Raw genomic sequence first — 22,065 nt, forward strand, 5'->3', positions numbered from 1 at the left:
ACATCAAATGGCAGTGGTTGGGATTAGGTGACAGTAGATGGAAGGGTTTGTGATTTGATGACAGTGGCTGTCAGTGTCTTGGATTGGGTGACAGTGGCTGGCTGTGCTTGAGATTGGATAATGGTGACTGGCAGTGTTTGGGATTCCTTAACAGTGACTGGCAGTGTTTGGTATATGGTGACAGTAGCTGGCAGTGTTCGGGATTGGGTGACAGTAGGTGGCAGTGTTTGGGATTGTGTGACAGTGGTGGCAGTGTTTGGGATTGAGTGACATTGACCGGCAGTGTTTGGGATTGGGTGACAATGGTGGCAGTGTTTGGGTGACATTGACTGGCAGTGTTTGGGATTGGGTGACAGTGGTGGCAGCGTTTGGGATTGGGTGACAGTGGCTGGCAGTGTTTGGGATTGGGTGACAGTTGCTGGCAGTGTTTGGGATTGGGTGACAGTGACGGCAGTGTTTGGGATTGGGTGACAGTGACGGCAGTGGTTGGGATAAGACGACAGTGGCTGGCTGTGGTTGTGTTTGGGTGACAGTAGCTGATATTGTGTAACAGTAGTTGGCAGTTTTTGGGATTAGGTGACATTGACTGTCAGTGTTTGGGATTAGGTGTCAGTGTTTGGGATTAGGTGACATTGACTGTCAGTGTTTGGGATTAGGTGTCAGTGTTTGGCAGTGTTTGTGATTGGGTGACAATGGTGGCAGTGTTTGGGATTTGGTGACATTGACTGTCAGTGTTTGGGATAGGGTGACGGTGACTTGCAATGTTTGGGATTAGGTTTCAGTGTTTGGCAGTGTTTGGGATTAGGTGACAGTGGCTGGCAGTGGTTGGATTGGGTTACAGTGGCTGGCAGTGTTTGGGATAACGTGACAGTGGCTGGCAGTGGTTGGTATTGGGTGAGAGTTGTTGGCAGTGTTTGGGATTGGGTGGCAGGGGCTGTCAATGTTTGTAGTAGTTGGCAGTGGTTGGAATTTGTTGACAGTAGATGGATGGGTGTGTGATTGGATGACAGTGGCTGTCAGTGTCTGGGATTGGGTGACAGTGGCTGTGAGTGTCTGGGATTGGGTGACAGTGGCTGTCAGTGTCTTGGATTGGGTGACAGTGGCTGGCAGTGCTTGAGATTGGATAACAGTGACAGGCAGTGTTTGGGATGCCTTAACTGGCAGTGTTTGGTATAGGGTGACAGTGGCTGGCAGTGTTTGGTATTGGTTTACAGCGACTGGCAGTGTTTATGATTGGGTGACAGTGGCTGGCAGTGTATGGGATTGGGTAGTATTGACTGGCAATGTTTGGGATTTGGTGACAGTGGTTGGGATTAGATGACAGTGTCTGGCATTGATTGGGATTGGGTGACGGGGCTGGCAGTATTTCAGATTGGGTGACAGTTGCTGGTAGGTTTTGGGATTAGATAGCAGTAGCCCTCAGTGTTTGGGACTAGGTGACGGTGGCTGGCAGTGTTTGGGACTAGGTGACAGTGGCTGGCAGTGTTTGGGATTCGGTGACAGTGGCTGGCCATATTTTGAAATGGATGACAGTGACTGGCAGTAGTTAGGATTGGGTGACAGTAGCTGGCAGTAGTTGGGATTGTGTGAGAGTAGCTGGCAGATGTTGGGATTGGGTAACAGTATCTGGCAATGGTTGGGTTTGGGTGCCAGTAGCTGGCAGTGGTTGGCATTGGGTGACATCAAATGGCAGTGGTTGGGATTAGGTGACAGTAGATGGAAGGGTTTGTGATTTGATGACAGTGGCTGTCAGTGTCTTGGATTGGGTGACAGTGGCTAGCTATGCTTGAGATTGGATAATGGTGACTGGCAGTGTTTGGGATTCCTTAACAGTGACTGGCAGTGTTTGGTATATGGTGACAGTAGCTGGCAGTGTTCGGGATTGGGTGACAGTAGGTGGCAGTGTTTGGGATTGTGTGACAGTGGTGGCAGTGTTTGGGATTGAGTGACATTGACCGGCAGTGTTTGGGATTGGGTGACAATGGTGGCAGTGTTTGGGTGACATTGACTGGCAGTGTTTGGGATTGGGTGACAGTGGTGGCAGCGTTTGGGATTGGGTGACAGTGGCTGGCAGTGTTTGGGATTGGGTGACAGTTGCTGGCAGTGTTTGGGATTGGGTGACAGTGACGGCAGTGTTTGGGATTTGGTGACATTGGTGGGCAGTGGTTGGGATAAGACGACAGTGGCTGGCTGTGGTTGTGTTGGGTGACAGTAGCTGATATTGTGTAACAGTAGTTGGCAGTTTTTGGGATTAGGTGACATTGACTGTCAGTGTTTGGGATTAGGTGTCAGTGTTTGGCAGTGTTTGTGATTGGGTAACAATGGTGGCAGTGTTTGGGATTTGGTGACATTGACTGTCAGTGTTTGGGATAGGGTGACGGTGACTTGCAATGTTTGGGATTAGGTTTCAGTGTTTGGCAGTGTTTGGGATTAGGTGACAGTGGCTGGCAGTGGTTGGATTGGGTTACAGTGGCTGGCAGTGTTTGGGATAACGTGACAGTGGCTGGCAGTGTTTGGGATTGGGTGGCAGGGGCTGTCAATGTTTGTAGTAGTTGGCAGTGGTTGGAATTTGGTGACAGTAGATGGATGGGTGTGTGATTGGATGACAGTGGCTGTCAGTGTCTGGGATTGGGTGACAGTGGCTATGAGTGTCTGGGATTGGGTGACAGTGGCTGTCAGTGTCTTGGATTGGGTGACAGTGGCTGGCAGTGCTTGAGATTGGATAACAGTGACAGGCAGTGTTTGGGATGCCTTAACTGGCAGTGTTTGGTATAGGGTGACAGTGGCTGGCAGTGTTTGGTATTGCTTTACAGCGACTGGCAGTGTTTATGATTGGGTGACAGTGGCTGGCAGTGTATGGGATTGGGTAATATTGACTGGCAATGTTTGGGATTTGGTGACAGTGGTTGGGATTAGATGACAGTGTCTGGCATTGATTGGGATTGGGTGACGGGGCTGGCAGTATTTCAGATTGGGTGACAGTTGCTGGTAGGTTTTGGGATTAGATAGCAGTAGCCCTCAGTGTTTGGGACTAGGTGACTTTGGCTGGCAGTGTTTGGGACTAGGTGACAGTGGCTGGCAGTGTTTGGGATTCGGTGACAGTGGCTGGCCATATTTTGAAATGGATGACAGTGACTAGCAGTGTTTGTAATTGGATGACATTAGCTGGCAGTGTTTGGAATTGGATTACAGTGGCTGGCAGTGTTTGGGTGAAGGTGTCTGGCAGTTTTTGGGATTGTGTGACACAGTCTGGCATGGTTTGGGTTACAAGGGTTTGCAGTGTTTTGGATTGGGTGACAGGCAAATAGTGGCTGCAAGTGTTTGGCATTGGGTGATAAAGACTGGCAAGGTTTGAGATTGGATTACAGCAGCTGGCAGTGTTTTGGATTGGATGGCATGGACTGGCAGCGCTTGCCTTTAGCTGACCGTGGATAGCAGTTTTTTTTAGATTGGGTGAGAGTGGTTGGCAGTATTTTGCCAGTAGTTGATTGCGACTGGTAGTGTTTAGCATTGGGTGATAGTGACTGCCAGTGGTTGGAAAGGTAATAGTGGCTGGCAATGTTTTGGAAATGGACGTTAGTGACTGGCAGTGTTTGATTGGGTTACAGTAACTGTCAGTGTTTGGGATTGGGTGATAGTGACTCAGTATATGGGGTGGGTGATAGTGACTGGCAGTGTATGGATTGGGTGATGGCGACTGACATTGTTTGGAATTGGGTAACGGTAGGCAATCGGGAAGCCGACTGCCTAATTACCGGCAGCCGGCTTCCCGACTGTCATATCCCGGCAAGGGTGAAATGCCGGGCATCTAGATGTAGACGCCCGGCATTTCCCTGATGCCTGGAGACCGGCGCCCGGCATCCCGATCGTAGTGATGCCGGGCGCTGCGAGCAGACAGCCGCTGGGGGGGAGGGTTAGGTTTAGGGCTCCCGGGGGGACTGAGGGTTAGGCACCCCCCAGGGAGGGTTAGGCTAGGGGGAGGGAGGGTTAGGGTTAGGCACCACCCCAGGGGTCTTAGGTTTAGGCAGCGGGGAAGGGGGTGGTTAGGGTTAGGCACTTAGAGGGGGGATTAGGGTTAGGCACTTGGGGGGGGTTAGGGTTAGGCACCCCTAAGGAGGGCTAGGGTTAGGGGGGTTAGGTTAGTAGATACTCACCTATCCGCGATCGGGATTTCCAGCGCTGTCGGGCTTCCGCTGCCGGGATCTCTGCTGCTGTCGGGCTGCCACTGCTGGGAATCGATGCGGCCATGCGGTATTTCAGACCAATTCCTGGGTAACAGTGGCTGGCAGCGTTTTGGCAATGGGTGATTGCGACTGGCAGTGTCTGCGATAGTGTGACAGTGGCTGGCAGTGTTTTTGGATTGGGTGACAGTGGCTGGCAGTGTTTGGGACAGCGTCTGGCAGTGTTTAAGGACTGAGAGACAGTGGCTGGCAGTGTTTGGGATTGGGTGATAGCGACTGGCAGTGTTTGGAATTAGGTAACAGTGGCTGGCAGTGTTTTGGCAATGGGTGATAGTGACTGGCAGTGTTTGCGATATTTTGACAGTAGCAGTGTTTATGGATAGGGTGACAGTGGCTGGCAGTGTTTGGGATTAGGTGGCAGTGTTTATGGAATGGGTGACAGTGTCCGGCAGTGTTTATGGAATAGGTGACAGTGTCCGACAGTGTTTATGGATTGGGTGACAGTGGCCGGCAGTGTTTATGGATTGGGTGACAGTGGCTGGCAGTGTTTATGGATTGGGTGACAGTGTCCGACAGTGTTTATGGATTGGGTGACTGTGCCTGGCAGTGTTTATGGAATGGGTGACAGTGTTCGGCAGTGTTTATGGATTGGGTGACAGTGGCCGGCAGTGTTTATGGATTGGGTGACAGTGGCTGGCAGTGTTTATGGAATGGGTGACAGTGTCCGGCAGTGTTTATGGATTGGATGACAGTGTCCAGCTGGCAGTGTTTGGAACAGCATCCTGCAGTGTTTATGGATTGGGTGACAGTGGCTGGCAGTGTTTATGGATTGGGTGACAGTGGGCGGCAGTGTTTACGGATTGGGTGACAGTGGGCGGCAGTGTTTACGGATAGGGTGACAGTGTCCGGCAGTGTTTACGGATTGGGTGACAGTGTCCGGCAGTGTTTACGGATTGGGTGACAGTGGCAGGCATTGTTTACGGAATGGGTGACAGTGGCCGGCATTGTTTACGGATTGGGTGACAGTGGCCGGCAGTGTTTACGGATTGGGTGACAGTGGCCGGCAGTGTTTACGGAATGGGTGACAGTGGCTGGCAGTGTTTACGGATTGGGTGACAGTGTGCAGCAGTGTTTACGGAATGGGTGACAGTGGCTGGCAGTGTTTACGGAATGGGTGACAGTGGCCGGCAGTGTTTACGGAATGGGTGACAGTGGCCGGCAGTGTTTACGGAATGGGTGACAGTGGCCGGCAGTGTTTACGGATTGGGTGACAGTGTCTGGCATTGTTTACGGAATGGGTGACAGTGGCCGGCATTGTTTACGGATTGGGTGACAGTGGCCGTCAGTGTTTACGGATTGGGTGACAGTGGCCGTCAGTGTTTACGGATTGGGTGACAGTGGCCGGCATTGTTTACGGAATGGGTGACAGTGGGCGGCAGTGTTTATGGATTGGGTGACAGTGGTCGGCAGTGTTTACGGATAGGGTGACAGTGTCCGGCAGTGTTTACGGATTGGGTGACAGTGTCCGGCAGTGTTTACGGATTGGGTGACAGTGGCAGGCATTGTTTACGGAATGGGTGACAGTGGCCGGCATTGTTTACGGATTGGGTGACAGTGGCCGGCAGTGTTTACGGATTGGGTGACAGTGGCCGGCAGTGTTTACGGATTGGGTGACAGTGGCCGGCATTGTTTACGGAATGGGTGACAGTGGCTGGCAGTGTTTACGGATTGGGTGACAGTGGGCGGCAGTGTTTACGGATTGGGTGACAGTGGCCGGCAGTGTTTACGGAATGGGTGACAGTGGCCGGCAGTGTTTACGGAATGGGTGACAGTGGCCGGCAGTGTTTACGGAATGGGTGACAGTGGCCGGTAGTGTTTACGAAATGGGTGACAGTGGCCGGCAGTGTTTACGGAATGGGTGACAGTGTCCGGCAGTGTTTACGGAATGGGTGACAGTGGGCGGCAGTGTTTACGGAATGGGTGACAGTGGGCGGCAGTGTTTACAGATTGGGTGACAGTGGCCGGCAGTGTTTACAGATTGGGTGACAGTGGCCGGCAGTGTTCATGGATTGGGTGACAGTGGCTGGCAGTATTTTGTATTGGGTGAAAGTAGCTGGCATTGGTTGGTATTGGGTGAGAGTAGCTAGCAGTGGTTAGGATTGGGTGACAGTGGATGGCAGTGTTTGGTATTGAGTGAGAGTAGCTGGCAGTGGTTGGGATTGGGTGACAATAACTGGCAGTGATTGGGATTCGGTGACAGTGGCTGACAGTGGTTTGTATTGGGTGAGAGTGGCTGGCAGTGGTTGGGATTGGATGAGAGTAGCTGGCAGTGGTTGGGATTGGATGACAGTAGCTGGCAGTGATTGGGATTGGATGACAATAACTGGCAGTGATTGGGATTCGGTGACAGTGGCTGGCAGTGGTTGGGATTGGATGAGAGTAGCTGGCAGTGGTTGGGATTGGATGACAGTAGCTGGCAGTGATTGGGATTGGGTGACAATAACTGGCAGTGATTGGGATTCGGTGACAGTAGCTGGCAGTAGTTGGGATTGTGTGAGAGTAGCTGGCAGTAGTTGGGATTGTGTAAGAGTAGCTGGCAGATGTTGGGACTGGGTAACAGTATCTGGCAATGGTTGGCATTGGGTGACATCAAATGGCAGTGGTTGGGATTAGGTGACAGTAGATGGAAGGGTTTGTGATTTGATGACAGTGGCTGTCAGTGTCTTGGATTGGGTGACAGTGGCTGGCTGTGCTTGAGATTGGATAATGGTGACTGGCAGTGTTTTGGATTCCTTAACAGTGACTGGCAGTGTTTGGTATATGGTGACAGTAGCTGGCAGTGTTCGGGATTGGGTGACAGTAGGTGGCAGTGTTTGGGATTGTGTGACAGTGGTGGCAGTGTTTGGGATTGAGTGACATTGACCGGCAGTGTTTTGGATTGGGTGACAATGGTGGCAGTGTTTGGGTGACATTGACTGGCAGTGTTTGGGATTGGGTGACAGTGGTGGCAGCGTTTGGGATTGGGTGACAGTGGCTGGCAGTGTTTGGGATTGGGTGACAGTTGCTGGCAGTGTTTGGGATTGGGTGACAGTGACGGCAGTGTTTGGGATTTGGTGACATTGGTGGGCAGTGGTTGGGATAAGACGACAGTGGCTGGCTGTGGTTGTGTTGGGTGACAGTAGCTGATATTGTGTAACAGTAGTTGGCAGTTTTTGGGATTAGGTGACATTGACTGTCAGTGTTTGGGATTAGGTGTCAGTGTTTGGCAGTGTTTGTGATTGGGTGACAATGGTGGCAGTGTTTGGGATTTGGTGACATTGACTGTCAGTGTTTGGGATATTGTGACGGTGACTTGCAATGTTTGGGATTAGGTTTCAGTGTTTGGCAGTGTTTGGGATTAGGTGACAGTGGCTGGCAGTGGTTGGATTGGGTTACAGTGGCTGGCAGTGTTTGGGATAACGTGACAGTGGCTGGCAGTGGTTGGTATTGGGTGAGAGTTGTTGGCAGTGTTTGGGATTGGGTGGCAGGGGCTGTCAATGTTTGTAGTAGTTGGCAGTGGTTGGAATTTGTTGACAGTAGATGGATGGGTGTGTGATTGGATGACAGTGGCTGTCAGTGTCTGGGATTGGGTGACAGTGGCTGTGAGTGTCTGGGATTGGGTGACAGTGGCTGTCAGTGTCTTGGATTGGGTGACAGTGGCTGGCAGTGCTTGAGATTGGATAACAGTGACAGGCAGTGTTTATGATTGGGTGACAGTGGCTGGCAGTGTATGGGATTGGGTAGTATTGACTGGCAATGTTTGGGATTTGGTGACAGTGGTTGGGATTAGATGACAGTGTCTGGCATTGATTGGGATTGGGTGACGGGGCTGGCAGTATTTCAGATTGGGTGACAGTTGCTGGTAGGTTTTGGGATTAGATAGCAGTAGCCCTCAGTGTTTGGGACTAGGTGACGGTGGCTGGCAGTGTTTGGGACTAGGTGACAGTGGCTGGCAGTGTTTGGGATTCGGTGACAGTGGCTGGCCATATTTTGAAATGGATGACAGTGACTAGCAGTGTTTGTAATTGGATGACATTAGCTGGCAGTGTTTGGAATTGGATTACAGTGGCTGGCAGTGTTTGGGTGAAGGTGTCTGGCAGTTTTTGGGATTGTGTGACACAGTCTGGCATGGTTTGGGTTACAAGGGTTTGCAGTGTTTTGGATTGGGTGACAGGCAAATAGTGGCTGCAAGTGTTTGGCATTGGGTGATAAAGACTGGCAAGGTTTGAGATTGGATTACAGCAGCTGGCAGTGTTTTGGATTGGATGGCATGGACTGGCAGCGCTTGCCTTTAGCTGACCGTGGATAGCAGTTTTTTTTAGATTGGGTGAGAGTGGTTGGCAGTATTTTGCCAGTAGTTGATTGCGACTGGTAGTGTTTAGCATTGGGTGATAGTGACTGCCAGTGGTTGGAAAGGTAATAGTGGCTGGCAATGTTTTGGAAATGGACGTTAGTGACTGGCAGTGTTTGATTGGGTTACAGTAACTGTCAGTGTTTGGGATTGGGTGATAGTGACTCAGTATATGGGGTGGGTGATAGTGACTAGCAGTGTATGGATTGGGTGATGGCGACTGACATTGTTTGGAATTGGGTAACGGTAGGCAATCGGGAAGCCAACTGCCTAATTACCGGCAGCCGGCTTCCCGACTGTCATATCCCGGCAAGGGTGAAATGCAGGGCGTCTAGATGTAGACGCCCGGCATTTCCCCGATGCCGGGAGACCGGCGCCCGGCATCCCGATCGTAGTGATGCCGGGCGTTGCGAGCAGACAGCCGCTGGGGGGAGGGTTAGGTTTAGGGCTCCCGGGGGGACTGAGGGTTAGGCACCCCCCAGGGAGGGTTAGGGTTAGGCTAGGGGGAGGGAGGGTTAGGGTTAGGCACCCCCGGGGGGGACTTAGGGTTAGGCACCACCCCAGGGGTCTTAGGTTTAGGCAGCGGGGAAGGGGGTGGTTAGGGTTAGGCACTTAGAGGGGGGATTAGGGTTAGGCACTTGGGGGTTGTTAGGGTTAGGCACCCCTAAGGAGGGTTAGGGTTAGGAGGGTTTGGTTAGTAGATACTCACCTATCCGCGATCGGGATTTCCAGCGCTGTCGGGCTTCCGCTGCCGGGATCTCTGCTGCTGTCGGGCTGCCGCTGCTGGGAATCGATGCGGCCATGCGGTATTTCAGACCAATTCCTGGGTAACAGTGGCTGGGAGCGTTTTGGCAATGGGTGATTGCGACTGGCAGTGTCTGCGATAGTGTGACAGTGGCTGGCAGTGTTTTTGGATTGGGTGACAGTGGCTGGCAGTGTTTGGGACAGCGTCTGGCAGTGTTTAAGGACTGAGAGACAGTGGCTGGCAGTGTTTGGGATTGGGTGATAGCGACTGGCAGTGTTTGGAATTAGGTAACAGTGGCTGGCAGTGTTTTGGCAATTGGTGATAGTGACTGGCAGTGTTTGCGATATTTTGACAGTAGCAGTGTTTATGGATAGGGTGACAGTGGCTGGCAGTGTTTGGGATTAGGTGACAGTGTTTATGGAATGGGTGACAGTGTCCGGCAGTGTTTATGGAATAGGTGACAGTGTCCAACAGTGTTTATGGATTGGGTGACAGTGGCCGGCAGTGTTTATGGATTGGGTGACAGTGGCTGGCAGTGTTTATGGATTGGGTGACAGTGTCCAACAGTGTTTATGGATTGGGTGACTGTGGCTGGCAGTGTTTATGGAATGGGTGACAGCGTCCGGCAGTGTTTATGGATTGGGTGACAGTGGCCGGCAGTGTTTATGGATTGGGTGACAGTGGCTGGCAGTGTTTATGGAATGGGTGACAGTGTCCGGCAGTGTTTATGGATTGGGTGACAGTGACCGGCAGTGTTTATGGATTGGGTGACAGTGGCTGGCAGTGTTTATGGATTGGGTGACAGTGTCCAGCTGGCAGTGTTTGGAACAGCATCCTGCAGTGTTTACGGAATGGGTGACAGTGGCCGGCATTGTTTACGGATTGGGTGACAGTGGCCGGCAGTGTTTACGGATTGGGTGACAGTGGCTGGCAGTGTTAATGGATTGGGTGACAGTGGGCGGCAGTGTTTACGGAATGGGTGACAGTGGCCGGCAGTGTTTACGGAATGGGTGACAGTGGGCGGCAGTGTTTACGGAATGGGTGACAGTGGCTGGCAGTGTTTACGGAATGGGTGACAGTGGCTGGCAGTGTTTACGGAATGGGTGACAGTGGCTGGCAGTGTTTACGGAATGTGTTTATGGATTGGGTGACAGTGTCCGGCAGTGTTTATAGATTGGGTGACAGTGGCTGGCTGTGTTTATGGAATGGGTGACAGTTGGCGGCAGTGTTTATGGATTGGGTGACAGTGGCTGGCAGTGTTTATGGAATGGGTGACAGTGTCCGGCAGTGTTTATGGATTATGTGACAGTGGCTGGCAGTGTTTATGGAATGGGTGACAGTGTCCGGCAGTGTTTATGGAATGGGTGACAGTGGCTGGCAGTGTTTATGGATAGGGTGACAGTGGCCGGCAGTGTTTATGGATAGGGTGACAGTGGCCGGCAGTGTTTATGGAATGGGTGACAGTGGCTGGCAGCATTTGGGACAGTTGGCCTTATTCAGACCTGCTCGCTAAGATGCATACTCTCGCTGCTGCCGATGGTATGCAGTGTGTATGCATTGTGCTCATGTGCATACCTTAGCAAAAGTTCACAATGCATTCGCTCGCATCTTATAGACAGCCCAGCAGAGTGAGTGACAGGAGAAGCCGTTTGTAGGTGGTAACAGGGGCTGGCCATTAAAAATGGGGGAGTGGAGGTGCAAACGCAGGCGTGCCTGAGCATCTCAACTGTGTTTTAGAGGTGTGCATAATTATAAGACAGCATCATATCAAGACACGTCACCTGGCTTGTTGTTACACTGAAGTGCTCGCAGTGCTTGCGGCAGGGTATGGTCAACCTCAAGCGCTGCGATCGCATCCGATGTTACCCGATGTACCGATGGTTGCATACACTTCCTGGACATGACGTGCACAAGTGGGCGTCTTAAAACAGGCTGGTGGATGTCTGCATACACTATGTGATCGCTCTCTAAGAAATACTGGGCGTGCTAATGCATTGTTGTGCGATAGCACTGCCTACGCAATTTGCATATACATCTTGCGAGCGATCGCAACTAGCGAGCAGCTCTGAATCAGGCCCTGTGGCTGGCAGTGTTTATGGAGTGGGTGACAGTGCCTGGCAGTGTTTATGGAGTGGGTGACAGTGGCTGGCAGTGTTTATGGAGTGGGTGACAGTGGCTGGCAGTGTTTATGGAGTGGATGACAGTGGCTGGCAGTTTTTCATATTGGAGGACAGTGTCTGCCTCCACTGTTTCTATCAATCCTGCCATCACACTCTATACTGCACTCCCTATGCTCTTCCCACCCCCCCACCCCACCCTCCTATCTGCCTCGCAATGTCTGGAATCCCCATATCCATCTGTATCAATCCTCTCAATCTTCCCCCTCCTCCCTCTCTCTGTTCCCTGTCACCCCCTCCTCCCCTCCAACGCTCCCCCTTCTCCCTGTCCTGCTATTCCATTCATTACATCAGCCAAACAAGAGATCCGCACACATCCTTCATAGTATTAATGATATATTTGCAGGAGCATCTGCCTGACATCTTGCTGTTAGTATACATAGATTTTCTGTGTCGGATGGCGTAGACAATATACAGTTAGTCTGTAATCTATGCAAGCTCTTCTGTGTGTCACCTGTTCCTCAACAGTCTGCTGTTTTCTGTCATCTCACCAAGGGCCTGATTCAGCGACGATCCGTATTGCGAACGCAGCCGCGATTACGCACGCAGGTCGGGTGCAAAAAAATATGCTAATGTTTCCAATCGCAATGCCATCGCAGCCCAACAGAAGGACGGCCACTTTCCCTTACTCCCATCTGTAATACCTTTGCAAGTCTGTGAAACCATCGGTAACATCGTGTACCATCGGGGCCTTACGCACAATTACAACAGATCTGACCTTACCCAGAATTTTCTAACCTCATTGCACGCTGTGAAAGCTCAAGCTGCGTATGAACGCCCCTGTAACGGCGTTCAAGTGCACTGACACGCCTGCGTTTCCCCCCCCCCGCCTTATCAACACCCCCAAACGATAACTTCCTGTCAATCACTTTGCGATGGGTCTGCATGGTCAGCGCGATCGCAGTGGAGCCTTCGCGCACGTCACCGCCATGCATGCGCAGTACGCAACAATCAGCCTTCTGTGTGCGTATTCGCAATAGCGATCCATGCTGAATCAGGCCCTAGGAACTGTATTTCTTTGCATCGTGCGATGGTAGGAACTAATTATTGCCAGATCGCTAATAGTGGTATGGGGTATCGTTACCTGACGAAGCCCCTGTGCACGGCACCTAAATACTGGGCTAATTTTTGGGGGGGTGCAATTAATTATTTTTACAACCTTGAGACACATTCACCTAAACGACAAAAAGAGGAGAGAGACAAGGTCTATATACTCAGTGGGCAGCGAGGCGTATACGGCGGCAGTGTGTATATATATGAAACGTTATCTGCGAGCTTGCCAGAAATAGACATGAGAGACAGCTGCAGGATGTACCTTCTCCTCAGACCCTCTCTATTTATCACCCCCCAGCTGAAGCTGTCAGCAGAAACATTCAAGGGTGAGGGGGGGTAACCTGGGTCAGAGCCTGCGAGAGTGGCAGGGAGATTATAGACCGTAAAATGACCACTATTTGGGAGATCAGAAGAACCAGAGAATGGGAAATATTAGAAGCAGGGATTTAGGAAAGAGGCGTTCAGTAAAATATACGAATATATTCTATGACTATCATACCCTTTAGTTACCAAAATCACATCAATAACCTGTTGTATTTATAGAAACAGGCTCAGCAACACAATTCTATATAGCAAATAGGGATCGAAAAATGAAAGATAGCTGCCCTATGGGGTTCTATGGAGAGGTACACAGGTGTAAAATTATTATTATTACGATAATACACAGGTAGATTGAAAACCCCAAAACGTGTGTCGACCTCTCCCCTCTCCTCCCCAGCGAAAGAAAAATCAGTACCGGGAGCTTCGTTAGGCCCAAAATCACTTTTTTGAAACTGTCGCTGGGGGAGATTCAATTCAGTGCGATTTCAATAGCGCCGGGAAGGAGTTCCCGTAGCTATTCAAATGACCGCGCTGTTTAGTCCGACTAGAGGATATCCGCGCGCACCCTCCTGAGGTGCGACTTAAGCCCCGGCGCAATTTTCTTTTCCGGCTTAGAGCGGCGCTAACAGCATGGCGGCCGACACTTAAGTTGGAGAGTGCCGGTTACCGCGACTTAACACCCAGCTTAAAGCTTGGCAACCAGCATCTGCCGACTAAGCGCAGGACGCGATGGGGACAATTGAACAGCTCCGGGAACTCCTTCCCAATGCTATTCACATCACGCTGAACTGAGTCGCCCTCATTGTTATTCTGCATTAATAAAGTACTGATGTATTAACACAGCGCTGCACATTTTCAGCGCAAACTAACTATCATGAACTAGATGGTAAAGATGGCCCTTTGCCAAATGAGCTTGCAATCTATAAGGTGTGGGGAGCAACTCATACATAAGATAGCAGTTTATTTAAATAGTGGAATGTACCTCCAAATGGTTCATTATGGGGTATATATTTACTAAGGTGCGGGTTTTTAGAAGTTTAGATTCTACTTATGATTTATCTAGCACCTTCTAGAAGATATTAGCTCAAATCTGATTGGTTGCCATAGGCAACATCTCCACTTCTAAAAACCTGCACTTTAGTAAATATACTCCAATATGTCTGTTTTTTCAAATATCGCAAAGTATAAGCAAAGAGTGATCTGACGTGTAAAGGGTTGGCGTGTGCACGCGGCAGGATTGGCTGCCGATGCCGTGTGCCAAGCCCGGGACTGGTGACAAAATAACAGTTCTGTGTGAAAACAAAATGAAGCACGACCGGGATTCCCCAAATGATCTCTCAAAAAGGAGACAGTATATTGGTGTTATATAATGAGGATTGATACTGCAAATGAGCACAATGGCGAGTGTATCAGACAAGACAAGGGACGGGGACATCGTGGAATATTACAAATCTGCATTTAGAACCTGGCAGATATCAATGTGCAAATGGTCAAGGCTTAAGGTACAGATGGGCAGACTAGAGAGTTTGCAGTAGCCCTCTGTGTGCATAAGCACTGTAACTCCTTGGGCCTTAGCCCTCTGTGTATACAAGCAAAGTAACTCCTTAGGCTTTAGCCCTCTGTGTATACAAGCACCGTAACTCCTTGGGCCTTAGCCCTCTGTGTATACAAGCAAGGTAACTCTTTGGGCTTTAGGGGGTCATTCAGACCCACTCGCGAGCGGCAGTATGCTTGCAAGTGGGTCGATGTTCCCCAATGCACATGCGCACGACGGAGGGAGCTACGTCGTGCGCATGCGCGAGACCCGGGGAGCGACGGGCTTTCCATCGCTCCGGTCTCGCACCAAAGGGGGCGTGCTGTTGATGTTGATTGACAGCACGCCCCGTGCACCGTAACTCCTTGGGCAGTAGCCCACTGTGTATACAAGCACCGTAACTCCTTGGGCCTTAGCCCTCTGTGTATACAATCACAGTGACTCCTAGGTCCATAGCCCTCTGTGTATACAAGCATTGTAACTCCTTGGGCCATAGCCCACTGTGAATACAAGCACTGTAACTCCTTGGGCCTTAGCCCACTGTGTATACAAGCACCGTGACTCCTAGGGCCGTAGCCCTCTGTGTATTCAAGCACCATGACTCCAAGGACAGTAGCTCTCTGTGTATACAAGCACCGTAAATCCTTGGGCCTTAGCCCACTGTGTATACAAGCACCGTAACTCCTTGGGCCTTAGCCCACTGTGTATACAAGCACCGTAACTCCTTGGGCCTTAGCCCTCTGTATATACAAGTAAGGTAACTCCCTGGACCTTGCACCATGACTCCTAGGGCCGTAGCCCTCTGTGTACACAAGCACCATAACTCCTTGGGCCTTAGCCCACTGTGTATACAAGCACCGTGACTCCTAGGGCCATAGCCCTCTGTGTATACAAGAACCATGACTCCTTGGGCCTTAGCCCACTGTGTCTACAAGCACCGTAACTCCTTGGGCCGTAGCCCTCTGTGTATACAAGCAAGGTAACTCCTTGGACCTTAGCATACTGTGTATACAAGCACCGTGACTCCTAGGGCCATAGCCCTCTGTGTATACAAGAACCGTGACTCCTTGGGCCTTAGCCCACTGTGTCTACAAGCACCGTAACTCCTTGGGCCATAGCCCTCTGTGTATACAAGCAAGGTAACTCCTTGGACCTTAGCCCACTGTGTATACAAGTACTGTGACTCCTAGGGCCGTAGCCCTCTGTATACAAGCATCATAACTCCTTGGGCCGTAGCCCACTGTGTATACAAGCACTCTAACTCCTTGGGCCTTAGCCCACTGTGTATACAAGCACCGTAACTCCTTGGGCCATAGCCCTCTGTGTATACAAGCAAGGTAACTCCTTGGATCTTAGCATACTGTGTATACAAGCACCGTGACTTCTTGGACCTTAGCCCACTGTGTATACAAGCACTGTGACTCCTAGGGCCGTAGCCCTCTGTGTATACAAGCATCATAACTCCTTGGGCCGTAGCCCACTGTGTATACAAGCACTCTAACTCCTTGGGCCTTAGCCCACTGTGTATACAAGCACTGTAACTCCTTGAGCCTTAGCCCACTGTGTATTACAAGCACCGTCACTCCTAGGGCAGTAGCCCTCTGTATAGACAAGAACCGTGACTCCTAGGGCAGTAGCCTTCTGTGTATAAAAGCACCCTAACTCTTTGGGCAGTAGCCCTCTGTGTTTACAAGCACCCTGACTCCTAGGGCAGTAGCCCTCTGTGTATGGGAAGCAGCCGGGAAGCCGACAGACGTAATCCTGACCGCTGGCTTCCCAACTGTCTAATCCTGGCAAGTGTCTAATGACAGGCGTCGGAATCCAGACACTGGGAGCCAGACATCTGGCTTATCTATTGAAGGTAAGCTGGGCGACAGGCGCTGCCAGCCGCGGGGGGGGTGGAGGGTTAGGGTTAGGGACCCCCCCGGGAGACAGGGTTAGGCTGTGGGGAAGGGGGGGTTAGGTTTAGGCACTTAGGGGGGAGGTTAGGGTTAGGCACCCCTAAAGGAGGGTTAGGGGGTAGAATTAGGTTAGTTTATACTTACTTTTGGACGTTCAGGATCTTCACCCCTGCCGGGCTTCCGCTGTCAGCATTTGAACCGCCGGCCGCATACTGATTCCCTATGTATACAAGCACCATGACTCCTTGGGCCAAAGCCCTCTGTGTATACAAGCACTGTAACTCCTTGGACCATAGCCCTCTGTGTATACAAGCACCGTGACTCCTTGTCCATAACACACAATTACTGTGACTCAGTAGTAAGTGACAGTGAGTGGCAATGTTTCATAGATGTGCTTTAAACTGTGTGTGACGCTTAGTAACCAGCCAGCTCACTGCAGCCTTTGGCCAATAATGGTGAAAACAATATTGTGAGCTGTGAGGTGGTCTAAATTGACTGTAAATGACTGGAAATTAATGTTATTGGGGTTAATAATAATCTAGGAACAAAAAAAGCCCAAATTATGTGATTTTAGCTTTTTTTGTCAATTTTTGTAAAAAATCTAAATCCTAAAGCAGTCACCGCAGGTTTGGGAAATTCAAATCCAAAGCTGGATGACGAATCAGAACCAAATCCAAATCCAGCAAAAATGGTCCAGCGCACATCCCTAGTATGATCGACCATCATCTGCAGATATATATGCTAGGTGTGTACCCCCCTTATGAAAGAGAAAGTAACTGTGCATCTTAGTAAAACAATGCTGCACTGCAGGTGGGGCAGATGTAAGATGTGCAGAGAGATTTAGGTTTGGGTGGAGTGTGTCCAAACTGACATCTACATTGCAGTGTAAAAATAAAGCTGTGCAGTATTAGTGGCAGGCTTGCCTACCCTCCCAATTTGGCCGGGAGCCTCCCGATTTTGGGGTGCCGCACCCGGCCCCCCGGAAAGGCAGGCAAGCCTCCCGACACTCCTCCAACCCTCCTGACCTCTCCCCAGAATCCACTAGAAATCCCCACAGCAGGGGGGGGGGGGGGGCGGTGACATCGCCATCGTGGCCCCGCCCCCTGCTTCATAGTGCCGAAAATAACGGCATTGTGAAGAGGAGGCGGGGCCGCGGTGACGTGAATATTGCGGCTCCGCCCCTAACGTGTCACATATGCCCGGAAATGCCCCCCGCTGTTAGCCGACAATCAGCTCCCTCCCAGAAGGAGGGGGCTGATTGTCGGCATGTATGATTTGTGTGCTACAGCCCGTATTACCCTGCATGCAAAATATAATATGTATTTGCCCCCCCTTTGCATTGCAACATGGTTTGTCCAGATACACAGTTACTTGCTCTATATTACTCTATTCCCAAATCAGAATCAGACCCTAAGTAGCACCATCAGCCGCACAATCCAACTTTGCACCCGCCCTATGGAGGTGCAGAAAGTCTGTCGAACATGGCCACCAAAATCAGTGCAACAGCGGGAAAAGCTGTAGTCGCTGTCCGCGACACGCCTGCGTCTGACTAGCCACCCCCCTTTTACTACCCAGGAACGCCCACTGAAAATGCCTCTCCCTGCGTCTAAATTCATTCAGCGGCTGTCGGCAGTAACCTCGGGGGCGCATGCGTGGTGCAACTGGACAATGCGCAGATTGAAAACATTGACCGCTTAACGTGCACCTATCATTGGTTTACACCAGGTGCTCCGAATTCTGCCCACTGTCCATATATACATACTAGTGGGTTAATTGGCGTCTGGCAGAATTGGCCCCGGTATATGTCCATGTGTCTGTGGTAGGGGAATTAAATTATAAGCTCCAGGGGCAGAGACTGATATAAGCAATTAAACATCTTGGGGCTTATTCAGAGATGCATGCAACTTACTTTGCGGATGGTCTTTTTAGATTTTTTTGCACCGCACGCGATCCGCAGCCGGTTAGATGTTTCAGAGTCGTAGGCAGCTCGGTCGCGTCTCCCATTGCGGCTGAATGGGTGTAACAGAGGCAACCGGGTGTTCGCAGGCGGTCTAAGGGCCTGATTCAGCAGTGCACGATGTTCGGGAATCTGCGCAGGCGCCAGACCCATTATGCGCATGTGCAGAACGGGTCTGCGAGCCACGCGCGCAAACTGGCTGCAGACTGTCAATTGATTGACAGTCTGCTGCTGTTTGGAGGTGGGGAGGGGGCAGCGATGCCCTCCGTTTTCCGAGACGGAGGCGTGTCACCGCCGTTGCAGGGGAGGGAAGAGGCCAGGACCTCCGTCACCTGGCCTCTTCCTCTAAACTGCGGCGGCTGGCAGCGGTACCCCATGGGTCCCCGCAGCCGTACAATGGTACGCAGATTATCAGATGCTGCGTTGGACAACGCAGCTCAGATAAGTAATGCACAGGAGGAGTGATGCCTCCTGCTGTATTACCATATATCTATAGCCTCCGTGCATACATCATATAGCTATAGCCTGCGTGTATACATCATATATCTATAGCCTGCATGTATACATCATATATCTATAGCCTGCATGTATACATCATATATCTATAGCCTGCGTGTATACATCATATAACTATAGCCTGCGTGTATACATCATATCTATAGCCTGCGTGCATACATCATATATCTATAGCCTGCGTGTATACATCATATATCTATAGCCTGCGTGCATACATCATATCTCTATAGCCTGCGTGCATACATCATATCTCTATAGCCTGCGTGCATACATCATATATCTATAGCCTGAGTGCATACATCATATATCTATAGCCTGCATGTATACATCATATATCTATAGCCTGCGTGCATACATCATATATCTGTAGCCTGCATGTATACATCATATATCTATAGCCTGCGTGTATACATCATATATCTATAGCCTGCGTGCATACATCATATATCTATAGCCTGCATGTATACATCATATATCTATAGCCTGCGTGTATACATCATATAACTATAGCCTGCGTGTATACATCATATCTATAGCCTGCGTGCATACATCATATATCTATAGCCTGCGTGCATACATCATATCTCTATAGCCTGCGTGCATACATCATATCTCTATAGCCTGCGTGCAGCTTTGCAATTACGATCCTTGCAGAATCAGGCCCTAAGTGTTTTGAGCGTGTGTCATAGGCATGTAGCAGATTTGCAGGCTATGCAGAGATGGTACAAACAGGGATTTCGGACTGATCTCTTGCACCACGTGTAAGGCTGCCTCAAATGCGCTCCGATAGTGATGGCGGCTACTTTCGCAAACGGAGAGAGATGGGGGAAGGGTATGGCGCATAGCTGCACGCATCCCTGCCCACAGGCGAATTCCACATTTATTTCCACGTGCAATGTGTCCGCACCCGCGACAACTCCAATCAGCCCCTCTACGATCACACAGTGCTGCCTGATATTTGTTTTTTTTTGCGCTGTATTAATTGAGGATGAGTAGTAATATAAATAAAAATAAATTCAGTTTCGAGATGTAGAAAATGGAGAGATTCCTGTGTTTAGCATCTGCGTTAGTGACTTTACCCAGCTGGGTATTGATAAAGGGGCCTCACACTCGGTCATGTGAGCTGTGATAAGAGAGGCCCCCTTAAGAGCTCTCCTCCCTAAACTCCGCACTCCCCCTCGTAAACCTCCTGTAGCTCCCTCTCACACTGCCTGTGAATGGTGAGGTCACAGCTGTTCTCTGAGCTGCTGGGGGTGAGGGAGAGACAGAGTGGAAAAGAGGAGAGGACAAAAGACATATGGAAAGGAGAGGAACGTGAGTGAGAGGTGTAACTGAAGAAGAGAGGCTGGACTGAGAACTGCAGCCATCAGTTCTACTACTGACAATTTCTTGGTTAGGATTGGAATTGTTATTATTATTTTTTTACTGCTTGTTTTCCTCTGCTGTTTCGTTAGTCGTCACGTTACATCATATGTGTCCTCTGATTTTCCACCTTTCTCTCCCTGTTGCTTCGCTGCTCTACGCTGTCTTCCTCTCACTTTCTTATCTCCGCTCTTGCACCATCGTTTTTTTTTCCTCTTATCTCTCGAGCATTCTGCTTCTTTCTAGGAAATGTTTTTCTAGGCTGTGGTGTTGTGGTTTACTCATTTTTCTTTCATGAGTCCAGCAGGCCCATGTATTGCCATGAAATCATTGTGTTTTCTTGCTTCTTCTTCAGGTCATTTCAGTGAGGACCAGTCATGCAGTTCTTGTCTGTCACCCCATTTTGCCTCTGCACCCTCTCCGTGCTCCTGTCTCATGCGCTTGGTCAAAGTGATCCGGAGCTCCTGGTCACCACCCGCTCTGGTAAAGTGCGAGGTACAAGGCTAAGTGTCCTCTCCAGCCATGTCAGTGCGTTTCTAGGGATTCCATTTGCAGAACCACCTGTTGACAAATTACGCTTCCGTCGAACAGAGCAGAAAAAACCGTGGAGTGAGGTGTGGGATGCCACCACCTACCCCAATACGTGTTACCAATATTTTGACACTTTGTACCCTGGCTTTTCAGGGATGGAAATGTGGAACCCTAACCGGCCCATGAGTGAGGACTGCTTGTACCTGAACATTTGGGTGCCTCACCCACGTCCTACAAATGCTACAGTCATGGTTTGGATCTATGGGGGTGGATTCTCCACAGGATCCTCCTCACTGGATGTCTATGATGGACGCTATCTATGCCATGCGGAAAATGTGGTGGTGGTCTCAATGAACTATCGCTTGGGAGCTTTTGGCTTTCTGACACTGACACCTGGGAGTGCAGATGCTCCAGGGAATGTGGGCTTGTTTGACCAGCGCCTGGCACTCCAGTGGATCCAAGATAACATTGTGTTCTTTGGCGGAGACCCTCGGACAGTCACCATTTTTGGGGAGAGTGCTGGGGGTGCTTCAGTTGGCATGCATGTACTTTCTCCAGGCAGCCACCTTCTCTTCTCCAAAGCTGTCCTGCAGAGTGGCTCTCCCAACACACCATGGGCAACCACTACACCCCAAGAAGGTAGACGTCGGGCAGAACTCCTGGGGAAGCTGCTAGATTGTAGACAGGGAAATGACACAGAGTTACTGAATTGTCTTCGATCAAAGACTCCACAGGAACTTATCGACCACGAGTTTTCTGTGTTTCCGGCACCAAGTGTCTTCCGATTTGCCTTTGTGCCCGTACCCGATGGAGACTTCTTTCCAGAAGCCCCTGAGACTCTGATAAACATGGGCAGGTTTAAGTCATGTCCTTTGATAGTAGGTGTCAATCAGAATGAAGGTTCCTACTTCCTGCTGTATGGAGCACCAGGCTTCAGTAAGAACAATGACAGCTTGATCAGCCGGGAGGAGTTCCTCAGTGGGGTGAGGATGAGTGTCCCACAGGCTAATGACATTGCCCTGGAAGCAGTGGTGATGCAGTACACCGACTGGGCAGATGAGCATGCTCCATTGAAAAACAGGGAGGCCATGGATCAGTTGGTGGGAGACCACAATGTCATCTGCCCTGTGAGCCACTTTGCAGGAAAAGTATCAGAGTTTGGGAACAGGGTGTACACCTACTACTTCGATCACAGAGCATCCAACATGGTTTGGCCGCAGTGGATGGGGGTTCCGCATGGGTATGAGATTGAGTTCGTCTTTGGTCTTCCTCTGGAGCCCAAACTGAACTACACCAAGCAGGAGGCTGACTTGAGCCGTCGCATAATGAGATACTGGGCCAACTTTGCACGGACTGGGTGAGGGTCTGCACAGTCTGAGTTTAAATTCTGTAATTAT

The 22,065-nt window shown here is 50.4% G+C and overlaps 1 protein-coding gene across 7 annotated transcripts in view; it reads left to right on the plus strand.

Moving 5' to 3' along the window:
• The window catches only part of ACHE (acetylcholinesterase (Yt blood group)), a 73,485-nt gene that overhangs the window by 38,579 nt on the left and 12,841 nt on the right, over positions 1-22,065 (plus strand). For 6 of the 7 annotated variants that reach the window (XM_088446161.1, XM_088446164.1, XM_088446162.1 and 3 more), the window contains one exon: positions 20,493-22,025. In XM_088446161.1, the coding sequence (XP_088302287.1) occupies positions 20,515-22,025 (1,511 nt within the window). In that variant the 5' untranslated portion in view covers positions 20,493-20,514. Of the gene's footprint in view, positions 1-19,999; positions 20,168-20,492; positions 22,026-22,065 lie in introns of those variants that run through there. The other variant, XM_088446163.1, reaches the window with a different exon arrangement.

The sequence above is a fragment of the Taudactylus pleione genome, unplaced genomic scaffold, assembly GCF_031769625.1.
Source record: "Taudactylus pleione unplaced genomic scaffold, aTauple2 ptg000393l, whole genome shotgun sequence".
NCBI lineage: Eukaryota > Metazoa > Chordata > Amphibia > Anura > Myobatrachidae > Taudactylus > Taudactylus pleione.